This window comes from Dreissena polymorpha, chromosome 4 (genome assembly GCF_020536995.1).
Source record: "Dreissena polymorpha isolate Duluth1 chromosome 4, UMN_Dpol_1.0, whole genome shotgun sequence".
NCBI lineage: Eukaryota > Metazoa > Mollusca > Bivalvia > Myida > Dreissenidae > Dreissena > Dreissena polymorpha.
This window is the reverse complement of record NC_068358.1, coordinates 120955704-120978856: the sequence shown is the minus strand read 5'-3', so window position 1 is coordinate 120978856 and position 23153 is coordinate 120955704. Positions and strand designations below refer to the sequence as shown.

At 34.8% G+C, this 23153-nt stretch overlaps 1 protein-coding gene across 1 annotated transcript; it reads left to right on the top strand.

Moving 5' to 3' along the window:
- Positions 1-1029: 1029 nt before the first annotated feature.
- Positions 1030-2106, top strand: LOC127878744 (muscarinic acetylcholine receptor M1-like). The gene has a single exon (XM_052425274.1). It carries the CDS (start codon positions 1030-1032, stop codon positions 2104-2106), a length of 1077 nt encoding a protein of 358 aa, XP_052281234.1.
- The last annotated feature ends 21047 nt before the right edge of the window (positions 2107-23153 follow it).

Genomic DNA, 23153 nt, shown 5'->3' with positions numbered 1-23153 from the left:
TCATAATGCAAGAGTAAATAAATCTACTACTAATCGATTCTGACAAGCAAACTAAAAGCTGTTAACCGGTAATGAGTATCGAGCATTATGTCTTTTAGCTTGGGTTTTTGCATACCCGTTTCAGATTATAAACCATTAATGGATATAACTTTTGTGGGCCGTAATTTCATGTTATATTTGTTCAAAAGGTTAATGTAATCAGAATTCGTGAGTACACAAACTTACAATTAATCGATTGTGATAAGCAACCAATAACATGTTGACCGGAAATGGGCATAGAGCAGACACACGCTTCAAAATCAAAGCGTCGATATTAGCTTCATGTGTAAGCAAAGGCACAATGAGAAAAAAGACCTTCTGATTCAGAAACAAACGTTTACAAAGCACCGGTTCGCATGCATACAAACGAAACTGGGAGTTAAGTAAAACGTTTACTAAGACCAAACGACGCTCATATAAAAGGGATATTTACTGATTGTATGGAATAACGCCTGGGTTGACGTAAATCACATTTAAATTTATATGTTATGAAGTCGCGTGTAAAATGACACTTTTTATGCATGTGTGTTCTTCTAAATAGTCAACACAGAAAGTTGCTTGTTGCTCTGCGACGTATAATATTGCATTTGACATATCAATACAGACGATTGAACTAGACTTCAATTATGACCCTACATAAAACATGCACTCGTGCATCGAGTCTCAAAGCGAGTTTCAAAGCTTAGATCTGTGTGTCTGCCTGATGTCGCCATGGCATCGATGCTCGAACGACACACTAACTTCCAGCAGAGCTGATTAATAGGCGCCGTCATATGAGAGAAGACGAACATCATACGGGAATAAATAATGGAATCGATTTTTTACGTACATAAATAGGCAACGTTTTTAGTTGTTTGTATTTAGATTACAATACAAAAAGCTTGCGATCACTCGTTACACTTTTATTCTGGGACTTATGTAGAAGAGACCGCGACGAATTTTGTTTAAGCCTATAACAAAATAGTTGTTTCTACGCTCTACCATCTAAACATGTCGACAGCGCCCCCAGGGGAGGACTACAACAACGAAGACGAAGGTATCATTCCTATGACCCCAGGGGTACAGATTCCAGCAGCGATCGGCCTGGCGATACTCATTTTGATATCGATCACAGGCAATTCAATGACAGTAATAGCCTACTTGCGGGATCAGCGACTCTGCACCGTGTACGATTTCTACTTATTTCAACTCGGAATCACGGATTTACTTCTCTCCGCGATCAGTTTACCTTTTTACACCGTGTATACCCTCATGGAATTTACGTGGCCGTTCGGGTACGCATTTTGTAAGATATACCTCGTGTGCGACTTCACGATGTGTTTTCAATCCATAATGCTGATGTTGATCATCAGCCTAGATCGGCTGCTACTAATTCAGATGGGACACTCCTACATGATAAAGATCACGAGGCGCGTGGGCGTCGCACAGGTTGTATGCGCTTGGCTAATCTCCTTCCTGGTGTTCTCCCCCGCTATCATCGGCTGGGACGCCTGGGTGGGCTACTCGACCGTGAAAAACATGGACTGCGACGTGGAATTCGCTTACGACCGCGTCTTCACTACGATCACTGCGTTCGTTGAGTTCCTTATCCCATTCGTGTGCATGACGTCTCTAAATGCTTTAATCTACGTCAAAATTAAGCAGCGCTCAAAGGTGAATCCGGTCACGAGTATTCATGTTCAGTCGGCGTCATCCATAAATCCAGGTAATCGAACTGGGATAGCTAATGCATTGCCGCCAGCGGCCCGTGACCCAGGGGGACGCCACAGAAAGGCGGCCAAGTTTCTGGCAATGCTTGTCGTGGCTTTCCTGATCTTTTGGGCGCCATATTCCATCACCACTGTGCTCATATCATTCTGTGATGATTGCGTGAACACAAGTCTGTACGAGTTTTTCAACTTTTTTCTCTGGATGAAATCTGCCGTCAATCCGTTCCTGTATGCGTACAACAGTCCCAGATACCGCATGCACTTCCGGCGGTTCCTAACGTTTAACGGCAGGCTCCTGTTACGGACAAAGGAACCGTCCGTCGAACCGGAAATCACAGTCCAGACCAGCGCAATGTGAGTCATTATGATGAAGTATTCACACAAATGTATAATAAATACATCTTTTGAACTGAACAAAAAATGCCATAAGAATGATGTTATACTCTTAAGAGTCAGTAAATTCGGACTCTGAACTAAAATGAGTAAGACCACTTCGTATGATGTTTTTAATTCAAGAACAGCTTTTTTGCGAACATTAATTTTCGCGGGCTTTCGGCAAGATATGCCATGTTTGATTTCAGAAAAGTCTCCATAACTTGGAATAGCCTTTCCGGCAACTTCTTTTATTGATTTGCATCTCAATGACAGCATAATTGTACATATTAACAAGTAAAACATATTTCGTCAGGTACATATATCCTTGTGTATTATATACATTCGCTTTTAATGCGCATACAATTAATTCTGAATATACTTACAATAATATCAGTATGTGCTTAAAATGCATATAGTTATGTTTCATATCGTTTCTAGAAAACACACTTTTGTAACGGTACTTTAGTAATTGTGTAAAGATTGAAAAACGGGATAGGCTATAAATTATAATAATTAAGGAGAGGGAATGTGAATTTTTAAAAATCAAAAGAAGTTTAGAGAGAAACAGACAGACTGTCTGTGCGCGTTAATTACGCACTAGTTTTTGGTCTTCTGCGATTAACTAAAAATGAAAAAAGAGGAAGAAGAAAAAATGAATTATTTTTTGTATTGATCAAGTTTATCGTTTTCAAAAGAAATGTGCTTTTCTAATATAAATTTTTATTCTAAGAGCGTTTTTGAAAATCTCGAAGTTTGGCATTTCAGATTCGAAAAAACTTATATAGTTTATTCTTTGATTATAAGTGCCTATTTGTGTAGTATCAAATAAATTATCATTTACATTTAAATCAATTTGTAATTGATTGCTGTTTTAAAACCACTGCTGGCTCCCGCCTCAAGGGATGTAATGAATTACATTCATATAAAACATGGATAATTGTTTCCTTAAAACCTGCACATAAAGTGCAGAGTCTTGAAGCTATGAATTTACATTTATACAAATATGCATTAGAGGGTAATATGCTATGAGGAATCTTGTATTGGAAATTGTGTAAATTATTATCTATGGTGGCTTTAAATTGTGTCAAATTAGCATGTTTCCAGTCAATACTATGTTCATAGCAGGACATTATTTGTTCCCATACACTATTTTGTGTGTTGTATTTACACACTTTTTATGATGTTTTTATCAAGTTTAAGTAATGTGGTGTTTGATAAAGTTGACATTTCAGTTGGTTGTTGTATGTAAGCTTTCGTGATATATTGGATAATTGCGTAATATTTAAGAAACTATGTTGAAGGTAATTCGTAAAAGGTTTTAAAAGCTTCAAATTTATACAAAGTGTTTGACCTAAATATGTTCGTTAAACTGTATACCCCTATTAAACCAGTTAAGGTTAAAATGGGTATTTTTGTTGTTTTCTATAGTTGAATTATTCCATATAATTGTTTTATGTACATATCATGCTCTTTAATTTGATTTAATCGTGCAGAAATTGCATCTCTGAGGATTGCATTTTTAAAGTTTGAAAATATTTTTTAAGTGAAAATTCACTTACAAAATTTCAACCATTTTATTGAGTTCGCTTTGATAATGGTCTACTGTCCTGTTTATGTAAGTAATTTTGTTAACCCAAATGGAATTATTTGCATGTATTAGAGCAGTAATATCAGTGGGTTTGAGTCCTCCCGGATTTATTGATTTAACAAGAGTTGTTCTTTTTTCGGGCTTACAGATCCATTCAAATTTGAATATAATGTGTTTGTAATGTATCATGATTAGGAGTGGGGGTGCTGACTATGTGTATATTACTTGTTGTAGGGCAAGTTTTTAACTACTATGACTTCTTCGAGAATAATTAATTTCCTGTGTCACCGTTACCACTGTTTAAAAAAAAAACTTGCAATTTTGGTTGAACTTTTTTGTCTAAATCAAATGTTCATAATTTGTGAAGTAAAAACCAAGTGTTTTACCTTCTTTAGAGGTCCAAGAAAATGTGTGTATTTATTAAATTTAATTTGTGTAATTTTTTGTATTGAAACAAAGCACATTACTATGAATCTTTGCGTAAGAAAATACTATTTAGTTTGAGTCCAAATATTTCATCGAAATCTCAAATAGTATGTATGAGTGCTGAGAACGAATGGAATTGAGTGCCCCATCTGTCAGATAGGTTGTTTCATCTGCGAAAAGTGTTTGCTTGATGTCTTGTTCTTCAATCGTTATTTCTTTTATATCTGCTGTTTTTCTGTAAATTTGGACAATATTTCTATGTTTATAATAAACAGTGTTGTTGAAAATTGACAGCCTTGTTTAACTCTTTTTAAATACAGATTTGCTAAGATAAATGTCCGTTATGAATTATAATTATGGTACTAATGTCCGTGTTAAATGATTCAATCCATTGTATGAGTTCATTTCCGAATTTGAAATATTTAAGGCATTTTAACAGGAAATCATGATATAAATTAGCAAATACGTTTTCATTATTTGCGAAGAAACGTAGACCTGGGTTGTTATTGTTATTATTAAAATGTAAATTTAAAAAATGTGCGGAAGTTTTCGCCAATAAATCTGCCTTGTGTGTGAATCCATTTTGTCTTGATTAAATAACAGATTAAATGAAAAAAATATTATCTTTGTTATTTTTTTCATATTTTTATAATACATTTTTACTTAACTTAATGTTTCAGAATGGGTGTAAGAATTCTTTGTTTTGAGCCTGGGGCGTAGCCCCAAGGCCATAGCAATGATACAAATTTCTGAGACAGTCGGAATTGGCTGGCTGCCAAAACCCACAAATGAATGAATTCCCAAAAAGTCCGATTTACCACTTGGCGGTAATTCATGCGCAATCAAAGAAGTTCTTCGCAGATCTCAATAACCCGCTTTGTAAATACAGAACATCACTATATAACATGACAGTGTCATAAAACGTGTAAAAAAATATTATTGAAGCAAAATTGCTAAGCATTTGCTACGAGTATTTATTATTGTTTGCATATTCATGCGAGAATAAGTTCCTCACTTGACGGTCTAGGCCGAAAGGATACGAGTGTCTGCGGAGACAGTAAGAAGATTTTTTTCTGATACATTTTTTGAAGACATTACATTTGGTATTTATAAACATATTTTAAGATATTGTTATTTAATTTTGCGTTCATATAAGAAAAAAGAAAATGAAAAAACAATAACAAATATTCATGATCATTCTCGGAAATATACGAAGTTACCGGATATGATATTTCACTGCGCAGATCGAGCGCGCAAATCGAGCGCGAAAAGTTCTACGTGAGACAATGTACACAGTCTGTACACGGTTCTTTATTAGGGTAAAGGCCCAGTCTCACTATGATGCCGGCGGAGCCCCTTTGCGTGATCCGGGATCTACCGGGATGAACCGGGGCTCTTCCTTGATGAACCGGGGCTCCATCGGGGACGACCGGGATGAACCAGGGAAACCTTGGGCTCCACCAGGAAAGTATTAAAATGTTTAATAACTCCGGGATGAACTGGGAGTCACCGGGAAGGACCGGCATTGACCGGCGCGGCACCGGGAACAACCGGGACGGCACCGGGAACAACCGGGACGGCACCGTAGCTCCACCGGGGCCCATACAGACCCCGGAAGAGCTGCGGGAACGCCCCGGTGAATGCCGTTAGAGTCCCGGTATAGCTACGGTATATAAGAAAATAGACGCTCTGCCGGAAAGCCACCGGCATTCACCGGGGCTCCGCCGGGGCATTACCGGCGACGACCGGGGTAAAACCGGGTCTTTGCCGTAGCTCTGCCGGGGTCTGATGCCGGTATAGACACAGTGAGTGCCGACGGTGTTACGGTATACCGGGGCTCTGCCGGCTTTCATCGGGGCTCAACCGGGGCACTACCGGCGAGAACCGGAGCTATGCCGGGACGCTGCTGGCTTTCACCGGGGCACTACCGGCGACAACCAGGGCTCTTCCGGGGCTTCACCAGGATAAAACCGTAGCCAGTCCGGGTTGACCGGGACTCTGCCGGGCTGTTGATCGGCTTCAACCGGGGCGGCACCGGGAAATAGTGTGACTGCGTTAAAAATGTTTACGAATCATCCCCGTCCTCGCCGGTCGACCGGCGTTAGCAAACCGGGACGGACCGGGGCTTTACCGGCAAAAGTGAGACTTGGGCTTAAGTGGATTTTCTTTTGTATACACATTGCAAAGAAGTATGAGTGTTTTCCTGATCTGTTAATTATATAATAGAAAGCTATTTTAGGCTATTGAAAGTGATTTATTTGACGTCAACAATAACAGGTTTTTTTGCGGCCATGTTGTTGTTGGTGTATATCTTCACCGCCTATGTAGACGAACCTCTACCAGATCTGTATAGTTGAACAATAGGTTATCGTTCCCACAACCAGTATCGTGTTGTCCTCCACCGTCTATGTACACTGTAAAATATACACAACTATTGTCTTGCCATACAGAGCTTCTGCACTCAGCCGCTGGAGTCAATCCGTATAAATTCGGACAAAGGGAGAAATTCGGACATAACATCGTAAATGCATTTTACGTCACACTTAACCTAGCCCCAGGCCTTCAGCGCCTACAGCGCTTTGATTAAAGTTGAGTTTATTGTTAATTAACAAATGAATGGTATATAGAAATAACGGGGTGGGGATTGGCGGTAAGCTTATACGGGAGCTTACCGGAATTAAGTGAGGTTAGTTAGAACTTACTTCCAAGATAGCGACGTTTTCGTGTTTTTCATGATGGAGTAGCGGAACTTTCACCCGGTAAGCCACTTTTTTCAGATTTCTTTTAAATGATTACGCCTTTTCGGCTCAACAGTGTTTGCACTAAGATCGTAAACGACGGGATAAAAAAAGTTATTAAAGGAAAACCGTCCACCAATTTGTTGTCTATTTACATGACTTTCGAGAAATTGGGTGTACAAATAGCTTTTTTTTCTTATTACACACATTATTGACACACGTGTACAGTAAAATATAACTAAAATCACGATTATTTTATTTCATCCACGTCGTTTTATCTCTGATAACCAATTTATTGCCAAACAAATTGGTTTAAGACCCCGTTTTGGAACTGATTTCCTTTTCAGCACATTTTGAGACCTGACTTCATAATGACAAACAGCTCTGTCCTATGGTAAACGGTTTTACAAGATATAACTGTCGTAAATGAATTTCGAATTTGTATTTATGATTTATCTCTTTAGATATCAATATTAATATAAAAACTGTATTAATTGTTAAATTATTACTTTATATTATTATATGTTTTCTCACATACTTAACACTATCATTACATGTTCAGTTTAGATCATGTAATTAAAGCGCAACAACTGACAAATCAACATATGAAGTTTGAGCGCTAAATTCGTAATATTGACACATCTTTGACAATGTTTGATGCCTTAACATCGATTTCGGATATTTTGTCAAAACAAACACAGAAAGTGTGATGATTTACGATGCATGCAATGGTATATTTATTGACTGTAAGGATCACTAGATTTTTTTGTAAAGTGAACGTTACAATGAGATACATAAATTAGAAAAATATAAATCAGACAAAGCATCCAATATCATGGTTTTCATGGAAACGAAAAACAAATAGTGTTCTATATATATATTATGCTTCCGGGGAATATCATAAGATACCAAGCAAAACAATATAAAATATGTAGGAAATAGCTGTTATTTCACAGAATACTTTATTAAATTAGCAACATCATATACAATAATACACGCGCTTAAAATGTATGCTTTGGTCTACACTAATATATACAGCCGCTGCACATATTAATTTTTGTATAATATAATATTATTTATTAGTTGAATTCATATTGAATTTGTTATTGAGCTGAAGACACCCGTATTGGCCTGAGGCCACAGGCCACAGACTGTCTGAAGACTGCCTGAAGCTCAATAACAAAGCCAATATGAATTCAACTAATTAATGACAATTTTATAAACTTAATAAACTTTATAATATTATTCAGCAAGAAAAGCTTGAATTTCACTTTCGAATTACAGGTTTTTGCTATAAGATTAAGTATCAAGTTTTGAAAATTAAAAAATTTTCTATTCTATACAGCTTTTTCCCTGTTTATATTCCCATGCAAAATGCTTTGAAAATGATATGTTTACCAAAATACCTTTTTGGACGATTGAACTTAACCGGTACGTAAAAAAGAATGGAAAAGCGTACAATTTTATATTTTATATATAGCAACACCTATCGCAACACCTTATAATCCTGTTTATCCTATATATTTCTTTAGTATCGGGAGCGGGGGCTACCGCACACCAACATCCGCTTGTCGATAGTGGTAAACAACTGCATACCGGTAAAGTTCAATCCAGCCTACCTTTTAAGACATATCTTGTTAATTTAAAACGAAAATTGAATATTTTTGCAAGAGGAAACAAATTGTTCATGCATTTAATTTCAGGAGAAATACTATTATTTCATTTTTTTGTAATATGAAGGCGATATTTCTGATAAAGCATAGAAACACTAGCATTTTAACTTAGTATATGACGAAAGATGCTTTCTAGACATTACATGATGCAGGAACTTAATTTGACAGGTCGCGAAATTATGCAAAATTTACATGAATAACATTCCAATCACACTGGATCCAATACTACAACTCAGAAAGACAATAAGGATTGAAAACTTACTTATTGCCATTAGGAATTGCATTTATTATGTGTAAATCCTCCATGATTTCGAATTAGTTTTAATGTCGACGCTCATTGTAGGTTAAAGATATTCAAAGTTGTTATTTATGTAAGCTCAAATATTGAACCTTACTGTTGTGGTTACACTGCACTATTGTTATTGTCGAAAAAGGGGGCTGAATATATTAGGGGCTGAGTGCTTTAAGTATATTTTTAAGATTTAAACTTTTGCACAAAATCTAAGCATACAACTTCAAAATGGCGTCCACAATTGTCGAAATTTAGATTCTCATATAAGGCCGAGTTTTTCCTGGTTTCTGATTGGCTGAATCTTGTATTGGCCGACCTTTTCCCGTATTGGCCGTGTTTTTTCCATATTGGCCGCCTTTTTCTCAAATAAGGCAAGTTTCGAGCTTTATTGGCGAGGCTCAACTTGTATTGGGCGAACATAATGAACACATTCTCGTCTAATATTATAAAGTTAATTAATAATTGGTTTCAGTAGTTTCATGATATCTCGATATTAGTAAAAACAACGTAAACTTTTTTTTTTAAAGATACTGGTATCTATGAAAACAAATACATCGTTTTTTTCTTATTTTAATCTGTTTAAATGCCGATTAGTACAACACAAGTGCTTGAAATGTGAAAAAAACACATGCCACTCATTGAATTTCAGTCCGCAAACATAAAAGCAATGGATTCGCATATTTTATTGTATTGGATTACACACCTCTATGAAACATGTTGTCCAAAACAGACCACCCTTTTTGTAAATCTTAACATGCTATAAGATCTTGAGATAATAAACGTCAACAAAAATGGCAATTTTTTTAAGTGTCACTAGTTTACTACATATGCTAGGAACACATAACATTTAGAATCAATAGTTTAAATGCAAACAAAATTATACATCTAGTTATAGACAAAGTGTCTACACAATTGTATATCTAGTTATAGACAATATTCACAATGAAAAAAGAACAATTCAAAAACACATGCGCAAATAATGCTGAGTGTGCATACAATTTCATAATTCGAACATAAATGTTTAGAAACAACATAAATATATGTATAGTATAATCCCGTAAAATACTTACATATGCTTTATATGTTTATTGCCCTGTAAAGTTAGCAATAAAATAATGTATCTGTTCACAAAATGTGTTTTGTCATGATAGACCAGTTCAACAACACATGATAAATTTAAAGTGTTTAAGATTTTTTCCACTTTCGGTAAAACTGACTAAGAACTTTCGCCTTTAATGATTTTTATGATATCCAAAAAAGATTCATTCGTCAGAAATTTAATTTCTTCACCACAGGTCAACTTTATTGCAAAAAGAAATCAAAATTTCAAAAACTGTCTTCGTTGACAAAAACAGAAAAGTTTATCCGAATATAAACAATGTCGATCTATGTCATACTGTATTAACTGTTGTTAGGTTATCAGATGTTGTTAATTTAAAATATAAATAAATCAACAGGAAATACGGAATTTGATCTTTGCAATGACTTAATTATTTTGCTTTATGTTATACCAATAAATAAAACCATTGTTTTACGATAACAATGGGTTCACAATTCACAATTTAAGTTCGTATAATTTTGAAATGACGGCAGCGAAAATTGGGTCACAATATCGCTTCCAGCCAAATGACATTTCATATAGACAATTAACTTAGAATATTGAGTCCTTTATTGAAATATACAATTGAAACATAACAGAAAACGTCCATTACGCTCACGGCAATTTCTAATGTGCTTGATAGATGATCACAAAACTTAATTGAAAGTACGTAATAATTATTTATACTTTGAATAACTAAAACATACAATTTATTTAATATAAGAAACTATCCTTCTAGGACGAAATCAATGAGCTTCTATTAAAATTCATAAACAATATCCGACTCAGCTGTTGTTTCCATATCATGTTGCAGACCGTATATTTAATATATTTCATTCAATACATAAGTTGTTAATATTTTTAATTAAAAAAAAAAAGATATTCAAATGTGATTCTCGTTGTGATTTCTACAGACAAAAGAGAAAAAGGTCAAACAAGTGTTCACATGGTTTTAATAAACAAATATAAGTCAAACTGCTCGCCTCAAGGCTGCCGCGTGTTTTAAATAAACAGAAACCATATTTCAGTGTTAAACTATCCTTTTTAATGTTCAAATGCTGCAAAGATGTGTTGTTGATTTCATACCATCAAGGGGCAGGTGGCAATTTATATCTTCATAAATTTATTCGCTCTTACGCGATCGAAAATTGGTACTAGCTCTATTATTAAAGCGCACTATCTGACAAATCAAAATATGAAGATTGAGCGCTAAATTCCTAATGTTGACACATCTATGTATGAAATTATTTTCGGTTTGATAAATACGGTATAGTATGGTTTTATAAATGTTATTTAGAAATGAGATTATGGTAATGGTTTAGCACGAATAATGCACGGGTTTTGTGTGTAAATTTTAACGCGAAAGCGCACGAGTTTTTCGTTTTGGGGTTATATGATTTGCAAATCTATTGAGTCGCCATTCGAGGGTGTATTTGACAGGCAAACATAATGGAACAGGAAAACGAAAGGGTTATAACCCCGCCCGCCCGTCCTTAATGAACATATGTGTGAGTAAATAATTTGTTACATTACTTTAACGCTTATAATTTTGCAATTATAAAGTCGATATTATGTTTATTTTTATATCGGTTTTTAGTCCATGTGAGATGGGATCTTAACACGAACCGATTCCTTTACTGAGAAAGACGATGGGTTTATTTTCATTTAAGTCTGAAGCAGCTAAGTTTTCTTGATTATTTTGACTCATCTTTTACTTTATATTTTGTTTTGATGTGGATTTTTATGTTATGTGTTTCATGTTTTCGAGACTCTCACTTCCTGGATATAGTACCTCCAGCATATTTATTGAAATCTTGGTTTGTTTAAATGTCAGTGTTTTTTTTTTGTGTTGTCTTACGTAATGAACGTTTAATTTTAAAAGATATTCTTATTTTACGATTACTTAATTTTTTTCGTTTTGGTGTGACTGGTTTTATGTTAAAGTCGGTTTAATGTAGCTGTTGAATAAAATCGTCATATGCATATATAGATAATTATATATATTACTCGGAATACTAATGATTTATCAACATTCTTTTAAGTGTTTTACGGATTTTATGGCTTGAGTGATTTGTTTGTTTCTTGTTGATGTCCGGGGTGAGTACGGGATGCTTTTGATGTTTGTTTGTTATGTTTATTTGCGCAATGAAATTGATAACGTTTTAATAACATGTTTTGCTAAAGAATACTTAATTTTTACAGCATAATAATATCTGCTTATTTGTAGATTTCTCTGAAATTAGAGGTTTCGGGAAGTGATGAAGGCACCTAGACACCGGTCTTGAGTAATGGGTCCTCATACGTCCTCCTGCCATTAACAGAAAAAAGAAAGAAAAGAAAAATGAGCAGTAGGGTTGCGTATGTCGCTCGCGCTTTTACCTGCATCGTTTATTACTACCGATTATTGTATGGGGTGTACGCGAAGTCTTGCGTGCACTTTGGGCATCGGCAGGAATCAGTTTATTCAAAAAGTAACTCTTGATTTTAGTATTCATAATAGCATGTCCTACATCATTTACCTAGTATCGTTTCAGTTCTTTAGACATCTGAACAAAGATGTTACACCGTTTACAGTCGTCTCGAGACTCATCAACTGAGCGGTGGCATTGAGGTCGATCTCCGTTTCACATGGAACACATACGGGCGTCAGAAGAATTGTTTTTCGCATTTATATGTCGAAAGTCCTGTCAAATACAAACACTCACTTTCTCTTTGGGTTATTATTTGTATGATAATGATAATGGTGTTGATAGGATGATGATGATGATATGGTTGATAACGATGCGGAGAATATAATAGTATCTTGAGAAAGATAATTATAAATTTACTCATAACTAACAGTAACAATTTTAATGTATGATGCCTTAACCTCGATTTCGGACAATGTGTAAAAACAAACACACAAAGTGTGATGATTTACAGTGCATGCAATGGTATATTTATTGGCTGTAATGCTTTTTTAAAGATACTGGTATCTATGAAAACAAATACATCGTTTTTTTCTTATTTTAATCTGTTTAAATGCCGATTAGTACAACACAAGTGCTTGAAATGTGAAAAAAACACATGCCACTCATTGAATTTCAGTCCGCAAACATAAAAGCAATGGATTCGCATATTTTATTGTATTGGATTACACACCTCTATGAAACATGTTGTCCAAAACAGACCACCCTTTTTGTAAATCTTAACATGCTATAAGATCTTGAGATAATAAACGTCAACAAAAATGGCAATTTTTTTAAGTGTCACTAGTTTACTACATATGCTAGGAACACATAACATTTAGAATCAATAGTTTAAATGCAAACAAAATTATACATCTAGTTATAGACAAAGTGTCTACACAATTGTATATCTAGTTATAGACAATATTCACAATGAAAAAAGAACAATTCAAAAACACATGCGCAAATAATGCTGAGTGTGCATACAATTTCATAATTCGAACATAAATGTTTAGAAACAACATAAATATATGTATAGTATAATCCCGTAAAATACTTACATATGCTTTATATGTTTATTGCCCTGTAAAGTTAGCAATAAAATAATGTATCTGTTCACAAAATGTGTTTTGTCATGATAGACCAGTTCAACAACACGTGATAAATTTAAAGTGTTTAAGATTTTTTCCACTTTCGGTAAAACTGACTAAGAACTTTCGCCTTTAATGATTTTTATGATATCCAAAAAAGATTCATTCGTCAGAAATTTAATTTCTTCACCACAGGTCAACTTTATTGCAAAAAGAAATCAAAATTTCAAAAACTGTCTTCGTTGACAAAAACAGAAAAGTTTATCCGAATATAAACAATGTCGATCTATGTCATACTGTATTAACTGTTGTTAGGTTATCAGATGTTGTTAATTTAAAATATAAATAAATCAACAGGAAATACGGAATTTGATCTTTGCAATGACTTAATTATTTTGCTTTATGTTATACCAATAAATAAAACCATTGTTTTACGATAACAATGGGTTCACAATTCACAATTTAAGTTCGTATAATTTTGAAATGACGGCAGCGAAAATTGGGTCACAATATCGCTTCCAGCCAAATGACATTTCATATAGACAATTAACTTAGAATATTGAGTCCTTTATTGAAATATACAATTGAAACATAACAGAAAACGTCCATTACGCTCACGGCAATTTCTAATGTGCTTGATAGATGATCACAAAACTTAATTGAAAGTACGTAATAATTATTTATACTTTGAATAACTAAAACATACAATTTATTTAATATAAGAAACTATCCTTCTAGGACGAAATCAATGAGCTTCTATTAAAATTCATAAACAATATCCGACTCAGCTGTTGTTTCCATATCATGTTGCAGACCGTATATTTAATATATTTCATTCAATACATAAGTTGTTAATATTTTTAATTAAAAAAAAAAAGATATTCAAATGTGATTCTCGTTGTGATTTCTACAGACAAAAGAGAAAAAGGTCAAACAAGTGTTCACATGGTTTTAATAAACAAATATAAGTCAAACTGCTCGCCTCAAGGCTGCCGCGTGTTTTAAATAAACAGAAACCATATTTCAGTGTTAAACTATCCTTTTTAATGTTCAAATGCTGCAAAGATGTGTTGTTGATTTCATACCATCAAGGGGCAGGTGGCAATTTATATCTTCATAAATTTATTCGCTCTTACGCGATCGAAAATTGGTACATATATATATGTGTTGTATATAAAGAATACTAAGTTAGTGTTGATTATAGATCAGGTTTATCATGCGAGGCCTAGAAAACAAAAAGCACGAGCCTTGGCGAGTGCTTTTTCGTTTTCGTGCCGAGCATGATAAACCTTATCTATAATCAACACTTATCTTTTATTCTATTTATCCCATTGTTTATTCAGTAAACCTTTTTATTTAAACAATATTAGTTGTCATGAGTGTTTGTCGTACTTTGATAATGACTGTAGTGTAACCAAGGTCAGTGTATTACTCCGCGTTCTGAAATAACCGTTGATTAAATAATTATTTTTTACAATCATAATATCGTTCTGTGACAAAGAGTCGTGCGTTATTAATTACACTTTTATTCATATTGAATTGCAAATCTTAAAGTTTTATAACATCAATATAACATTAAGTTGTTATATGCAAGGAACTACATGTGTTTACCACGTAGCCTAACAACGTAGCACGTGCCGTGGTTTATAGCAAAAATTTAATCAACGGGGCTTTAATCAACCGAATTCGCTGTAAAAGTGGAATTAATTTCAACACATTTCTATAATATACATATATATTGTGAAAATAAATTAAAATTGAAAAACCAAACAAATACCTATCAAAAAAGCAATGCACAAACGAACCCGTTCAAGTCTTTTAACTCTGAACATGGCTATTTCGCCGAATAACAATGCTGAGTATATTATTGTAAAAAAATGTCTCGTTCACTAATTATTTTCAGTTTAGCTCTATTATTAAAGCGCACTATCTGACAAATCAAAATATGAAGATTGAGCGCTAAATTCCTAATGTTGACACATCTATGTATGAAATTATTTTCGGTTTGATAAATACGGTATAGTATGGTTTTATAAATGTTATTTAGAAATGAGATTATGGTAATGGTTTAGCACGAATAATGCACGGGTTTTGTGTGTAAATTTTAACGCGAAAGCGCACGAGTTTTTCGTTTTGGGGTTATATGATTTGCAAATCTATTGAGTCGCCATTCGAGGGTGTATTTGACAGGCAAACATAATGGAACAGGAAAACGAAAGGGTTATAACCCCGCCCGCCCGTCCTTAATGAACATATGTGTGAGTAAATAATTTGTTACATTACTTTAACGCTTATAATTTTGCAATTATAAAGTCGATATTATGTTTATTTTTATATCGGTTTTTAGTCCATGTGAGATGGGATCTTAACACGAACCGATTCCTTTACTGAGAAAGACGATGGGTTTATTTTCATTTAAGTCTGAAGCAGCTAAGTTTTCTTGATTATTTTGACTCATCTTTTACTTTATATTTTGTTTTGATGTGGATTTTTATGTTATGTGTTTCATGTTTTCGAGACTCTCACTTCCTGGATATAGTACCTCCAGCATATTTATTGAAATCTTGGTTTGTTTAAATGTCAGTGTTTTTTTTTTGTGTTGTCTTACGTAATGAACGTTTAATTTTAAAAGATATTCTTATTTTACGATTACTTAATTTTTTTCGTTTTGGTGTGACTGGTTTTATGTTAAAGTCGGTTTAATGTAGCTGTTGAATAAAATCGTCATATGCATATATAGATAATTATATATATTACTCGGAATACTAATGATTTATCAACATTCTTTTAAGTGTTTTACGGATTTTATGGCTTGAGTGATTTGTTTGTTTCTTGTTGATGTCCGGGGTGAGTACGGGATGCTTTTGATGTTTGTTTGTTATGTTTATTTGCGCAATGAAATTGATAACGTTTTAATAACATGTTTTGCTAAAGAATACTTAATTTTTACAGCATAATAATATCTGCTTATTTGTAGATTTCTCTGAAATTAGAGGTTTCGGGAAGTGATGAAGGCACCTAGACACCGGTCTTGAGTAATGGGTCCTCATACGTCCTCCTGCCATTAACAGAAAAAAGAAAGAAAAGAAAAATGAGCAGTAGGGTTGCGTATGTCGCTCGCGCTTTTACCTGCATCGTTTATTACTACCGATTATTGTATGGGGTGTACGCGAAGTCTTGCGTGCACTTTGGGCATCGGCAGGAATCAGTTTATTCAAAAAGTAACTCTTGATTTTAGTATTCATAATAGCATGTCCTACATCATTTACCTAGTATCGTTTCAGTTCTTTAGACATCTGAACAAAGATGTTACACCGTTTACAGTCGTCTCGAGACTCATCAACTGAGCGGTGGCATTGAGGTCGATCTCCGTTTCACATGGAACACATACGGGCGTCAGAAGAATTGTTTTTCGCATTTATATGTCGAAAGTCCTGTCAAATACAAACACTCACTTTCTCTTTGGGTTATTATTTGTATGATAATGATAATGGTGTTGATAGGATGATGATGATGATATGGTTGATAACGATGCGGAGAATATAATAGTATCTTGAGAAAGATAATTATAAATTTACTCATAACTAACAGTAACAATTTTAATGTATGATGCCTTAACCTCGATTTCGGACAATGTGTAAAAACAAACACACAAAGTGTGATGATTTACAGTGCATGCAATGGTATATTTATTGGCTGTAATGCTCACCAGAAATGTTTTTGTAAAATGAACGTAACATTAAGATACATTAGGCAGCAAAATATTAATCAGACAAAGCATCCAATATCATGGTGATAATTAAATCGAAAAACAAATATATTTCTATTTATTGATTATGCTTCAAGTGAATATCATAAGATAATATGCAAAACCATATAAAAATATGAATGATATAGCTTTTAATTCACAAAATACTTTATTAAATTAGTAAAAAACATAAAGAATTCACACAAGCGCTTAAAATGTATGTTTTGGTCTACACAAATATATACACCCGCTGTCCACAGTTTTTTTTTATAACTGTTTTCAGTAGTTTCATAATATCTCAATATTGGTAAACAAAAAATATTGAAATTTGGCAACACTTTTAAGTTACGAATGGGCATAACCGGGATTATACATATGTATGGAAACACCAAGATGCATGATTGATGTTTGATGAAACGTGTTTATTTGTGAATAGGGTAAACACTTGCTGATCGGATGTAAGAACTAACGAAAGAACGATCCAGTCATTCGCTGAATGCATCCCAACATCTGTTGATTCTGACGGCATATAACCTATATTAATCGCACTATTTCGTCAATAATATTTAACTATAATGTGTGCATCTTGCTGTCATATAAATTAAGTTGTTTGTTATTGATTAGCTAATCGAGCACGCGCTAAAACAATTGAACATGTTATATAATATACTTAGAATATGTACAACTGTATTATAGTCAGGCAGAGGTGTTAACGAGTCTGATGGCCCGTAGCATTTTTTCAGATAAACCTTATACAGTTAATAAACCGAACGCAATTAATAAACCTAACGCAGTTAATAAACACAACGCAGTTCATAAACCTTACACAGTTAATCAATCATTACGCAGTGCATAAAACCTTACGCAGATCACAAATTGCGGCGGGAAAGACGGTATGAGCTTGTTTTTTTCTTATGACCGTCTCTATGTATAGGTTTTAGATAATATACATCGTACACAATTATTAGGCATTTATTTCAATAAATATTTTTTTTGTAATTGCATCGAGCAACAATTGCGTTGTTATCCGCTACACCGAGAAATAAGCAAAACGTTCAGTTACATATATCGCACACAACTTAAAAAATACGTTAGAGTCTGAATGACCAAATAATTATGTTGTTTGTAAACTGAGATATACTGCTTGACATGCGTGTTTACAGATGTGTATGTTTAAAACGTTAATTCTATTTATTGTTTAATAAAAGCCTTCTTGAAATGCACAAAAAATAACCAAATCATACTGGCGATGGACTGACACCTAGCTCACTTATATTTCAATAAGCTCTGTACATGATGTTATTTGTGTGAAAGAAACAATACAGGAAAGTTAATCAGTGGTGATTGAAATTGGATTATTCTCGGAATTTATTTTCATTATTAAGGGCCTTTAACGTTAAGGTCCCTACTTGTATATAAAGCATTCCTAGTTACTGCACTGAATAGTTCACTATGGTACTCATTAAGAGCCAGCCCAAAACAGATAATCTACCAATTTATTACATGATTAATGGTGAGCTAAATTTTGATATTACAGGACCATAGAAGAACTTACCAACCTAAACCAGTGGATTTCTTTATTCCAATTGGTTAAAATGCAACGTTATAAAATCTACTAGCAATCAAGAAACATGTATGCCCACCATTACACGTATGCCTTTCATATAGTCTCGCTCCCTTACAGTTATAAATATCACAGCAATTAAAATAAATATATTGATTTGTAAGTTGGTTTGTACAACGTTCTCTATATTAGTGTGGGCATAAATGGTCTCTAGGCCGACCGATCTACCGGCAAACGTTCATAGGCCTAGCAATGTATATTTACTTCGGAAGCAGGGAATAATAAGTTATTATCTACCAAGATTTTTTAGTTCGACCTTTCATATACAATTGCAAGCTCGACATTTGATCTAGGGAAACGAAAAATATATTGCGTGATCAATTAGTTTCAGCCCGAACAAGCTGCTTTGAGGCCATAATTGGCATTTGACCGCTCCGTGTGAACTTTAATTTGACCTTTGATGTACTTCAATACTTCCGGAGGTATTACACGCAATATAACTTCCCATCATTACCAGAATGGGTAATCACGTGTTAGTCGAGATGGTGACGTCCAAGTCGAGACAGCTATTTTTCGCCGTTTTATAACTTGTGTTTAATTAATAAATGTAGCGTCACTTTATAGCCATATCAGTAACCGTGTGATAAGCGTTTATTTCGCATTGAAATTCGCTTAATATCTCGACTTTACTCCCCGCACATTTTCTAAATGGAGCTTTAATTAGGTCATCCCGCTTAGAAATTTCGCAGCGAGTAAAGTCGAGATAAAGAGAGAATTTCAACACGAAATAAACGCTAGTTACTTTCTTGCAGATATGGCTGGAAAGTGAGCGGCATTTGAACAATAAATACAAGTAATAAAGGGTATACCACGGCGCAAAATACCTGCCTCGGCATGAACGTCGCCATCTTGACTATCACGTGATTACACCCTCTGATTACGTCATTTGCGGCAAGTTAGTTACTATTGCATGATTAAAACCAAAGGTAGAGTTTGGACAAGTAAGTATCTTAACATTTGTGTAAGGTTAATTAGATCCATCACTATATGGCAAAGTTATTGCCAAGACATGAATTATACATTTTTTTACGGCCAAATGTGACCTGAGTGATAACAAAATGACCTGTGCCCTAAACATTTGAGGATGACAGACGGATGTTAATAAAGACGTCGTCTAATAATGATAAGTGCGTGTGACAATTTATCTTAAAATCTATCCAAAAATCAATGGAATATACTTTTCCTATAATTCGTCTGTAATTATTAAATTAACTTACTTTGCATTGTTTTACCCTTATTGCGTTAGAACGTATCCATCACTGTTTTCAACTTGTCATCAATTGAGTTTTTCTATGGGATTTAATAAGTTATTGCGTCTGTTAATTGAATTTGGTTCCTTTTGTCATAATTTCTAGTAACTAATTAATCTGCAGATACTTAGCCACCAACGATGTTGATATCTGATTTGGATGAAGGAAATTACTGAGCGTTAGCAAGATATAAAATAACCACTAATATAAAACACCACTAATATAAAAAACAAACAGAGCACTGCGCAGCGCGCATGTTATTTGCTGCTTACAATTATCTACATAATTGAAGATCTTCAAGTACACTTTTGTTCTGTATAAAGAACCAACGAGTTTTGAGTAAGTGTATTTAACGAGCAAAATGTGCATCTTATTGTGTACTGAAAGCATGTGTTTAACGTATCATATTATGCAAATGTTGATGGTCGATCGCTCAGTGGTGAGGCTATTATACTAAGTAGCTAATAAAATCGCATACTACTAGTATCTGAAAACATCAACCTTTGCCAATTTCAATAAATTGTTTCATATCTGCATGAACAATGTGGTTCATTCAAATTGTTGTTAACATAACAACTTTTATGCATATGTTTTTTTTCTTTTAGTCAAAATAATATGTATACGATTGGTCAGACGACTATTCTTAGACATGGTAACCAAACTAAATCTGAATTTGCCTGAGTAATAAATCAACGCCGACAATATAGAGATCAGTTATTACACTAATATCATCCGCAAAGTACTTTGTATCTGCCTGGTGTCGCCATGGCATCCATAATACTGCCAGCAGCGCTAAACAATAGAAGCCGACATGCAATTTAAATTGGTATCGAGTTTAACATACATAAGCTGTCTACGTTCCTAGGTGTATTCATTCAGTGTTTGAAAGATAAAGCCTGCGATCTCTCGTAACAACGTTATCAAGGGAGGATCCCGAGGACATATGGAAAATATGAAAATATGAGGACATATGACTTTTCCTAAGAGCACGACAATCGGCACGCCGAGAACTTTGTGTAGGACTATTACAAAACAGTTGGTTAAAGCGATACAGACTTTATAATCTAGACAAGTCGACAACGAAACCAGGCAAACATAATAGCAACGACGAAGAAGGTATAATAAATATGACTCCATGGGCGCATATTCTGGCAGCGATCGGTCTGGCGGTGCTCTTTTTTATATCTATCTCCGGAAATGCAATAACAGTGACAGCGTATTTGCGGGATCAGCAACTCCGCTCCGTGTACGATTTCTACTTGTTTCATCTCGGAATCACGGATTTACTTCTAACTGCGATCTCTTTACCTTTTTGCATGGCGTATATTCTCATGAATTTCACTTGGCCATTTGGATACGCCATCTGTAAGTTCTACCTCGTGTGCGACTACGCGCTGTGCGTCCAATCCATAATGCTGATGCTAATCATCAGTTTAGATCGGCTTCTACTGATTCAAATGAGATCCGCATACATGATCAGGATCACGCGGCGCGTGGGTGTTGCCCAGGTCTCTGGTGCCTGGCTCATCTCCTTCCTAGTGTATTCCCCAGCAATCATCGGCTGGGACGCCTTAGTGGGGTATTCGACCCTCGAGGACATGGAATGCGACGTGGAATTTGCGCACGATCACGTCTTTACGACCATCATGGCGTTCGTCGATTTCGTTATCCCATTCGTATGTATGACGTCCTTGAATGTTTTAATTTATGTAAAAATTAAGCAGCGCTCAAAAGTGAATCCGGCCACGCTTAGTCGTTTGCAATCGGTGTCAACGATACATCCGGATAATCGAACAGTGTCAGCTGCCCCCATGCCTCAATCGGCCCGTGACGCAGGAAGACGCCACTTGAAGGCCGCCAAGTTTCTCGCCATGCTAGTCGCGGCCTTCTTTTTCTCTTGGGCGCCCTATTCCATCCACTCTATGCTCATGTCGTTCTGCGATGATTGTGTGAACACAAGTTTGTTCGAGTTCTTCATCGTTCTTCTCTGGATGAAATCCGCCGTCAATCCGTTACTGTATGCGTACAACAGTCCCAGATACCGCATGCACTTCCGGCGTATCCTATCGTGTAAATGCATGCTCCTCTTTAGGAATAGAAATCTGACCGTAAACTCGGGAATCGCAGTCCAGACAAATGCCGTTTGAAGCATATTTATGAAGTATTCAATATAATTATTATACACTTCTACTGAAGGCTGAGACCAAATGTATTAAATAAGTTTTTCCCAGGTTTGTAGTCTTAGTTAAAGTCGGTAAATTAGTGCGACAAAATAAAATGCTTAATTCCTCTGCGCTTGATGTTTAAAAAATAAAGTACAGCTTGTTTGCGAACAATAATGTGCGTTTGCAACGGCAACTTATGCCAGATTTAAATTCGGAGAGGTTTCTAAAAACTTGAAAAAGCTTACCGACGATCCGACATTTATTATTCGCATTATTGCGCTCTTAGGAACCAAATTTGACATGCATCACTGCAACATTCATGTAATTTTTGTTTTGATGATGCATTGAGGCAACATGACAAACCTCTCTGATGTAATTTCCAAATTAATGTAATAATCTTATACGTAAACGTGAATATATATTTATTACAGATGTACACTGGTCTTGGTGTTATAAATGTGTACATCGTAAATTGTTTAGTATTTATTGTTGTATTATCACAAGTCGGTACGAGCTTTTCAACATTTTTCTCTTGATAAAACCCGTAAACCCGTTCCTGTGTGCGTACAACAGTCCCAGGAACCGCATGCACTTCCGGCGGTTTCTATCGTGTAAGGCAGGCTTCTGTTTTGAAAAAAGGAATCGTCCGTAAAATCGGAAATCACAGTCCAGACTAGCGCCATGTGAATCATATTGATGAAGAAGTAATTGCAAAAATTGTTTCATTTTTTGTGTTGATCAAGTTTATCGTTCTAAAAAAAAAAATTTGCTTTTCTAATATTATTTACATTATTATAGTGTTTTTGAAAATCTTGAAAGTTGGCATTTTGGTTCTTGAAATAAGACTTAGTATATAAGATGTCATCAAAATGATTAGATTAGTTTATTA

Coding starts and splice junctions, on each gene's coding strand:
- LOC127878744 (XM_052425274.1), top strand. CDS start 1,030: ATGTCGACAGCGCCCCCAGGGGAGGACTACAACAACGAAGACGAAGGT.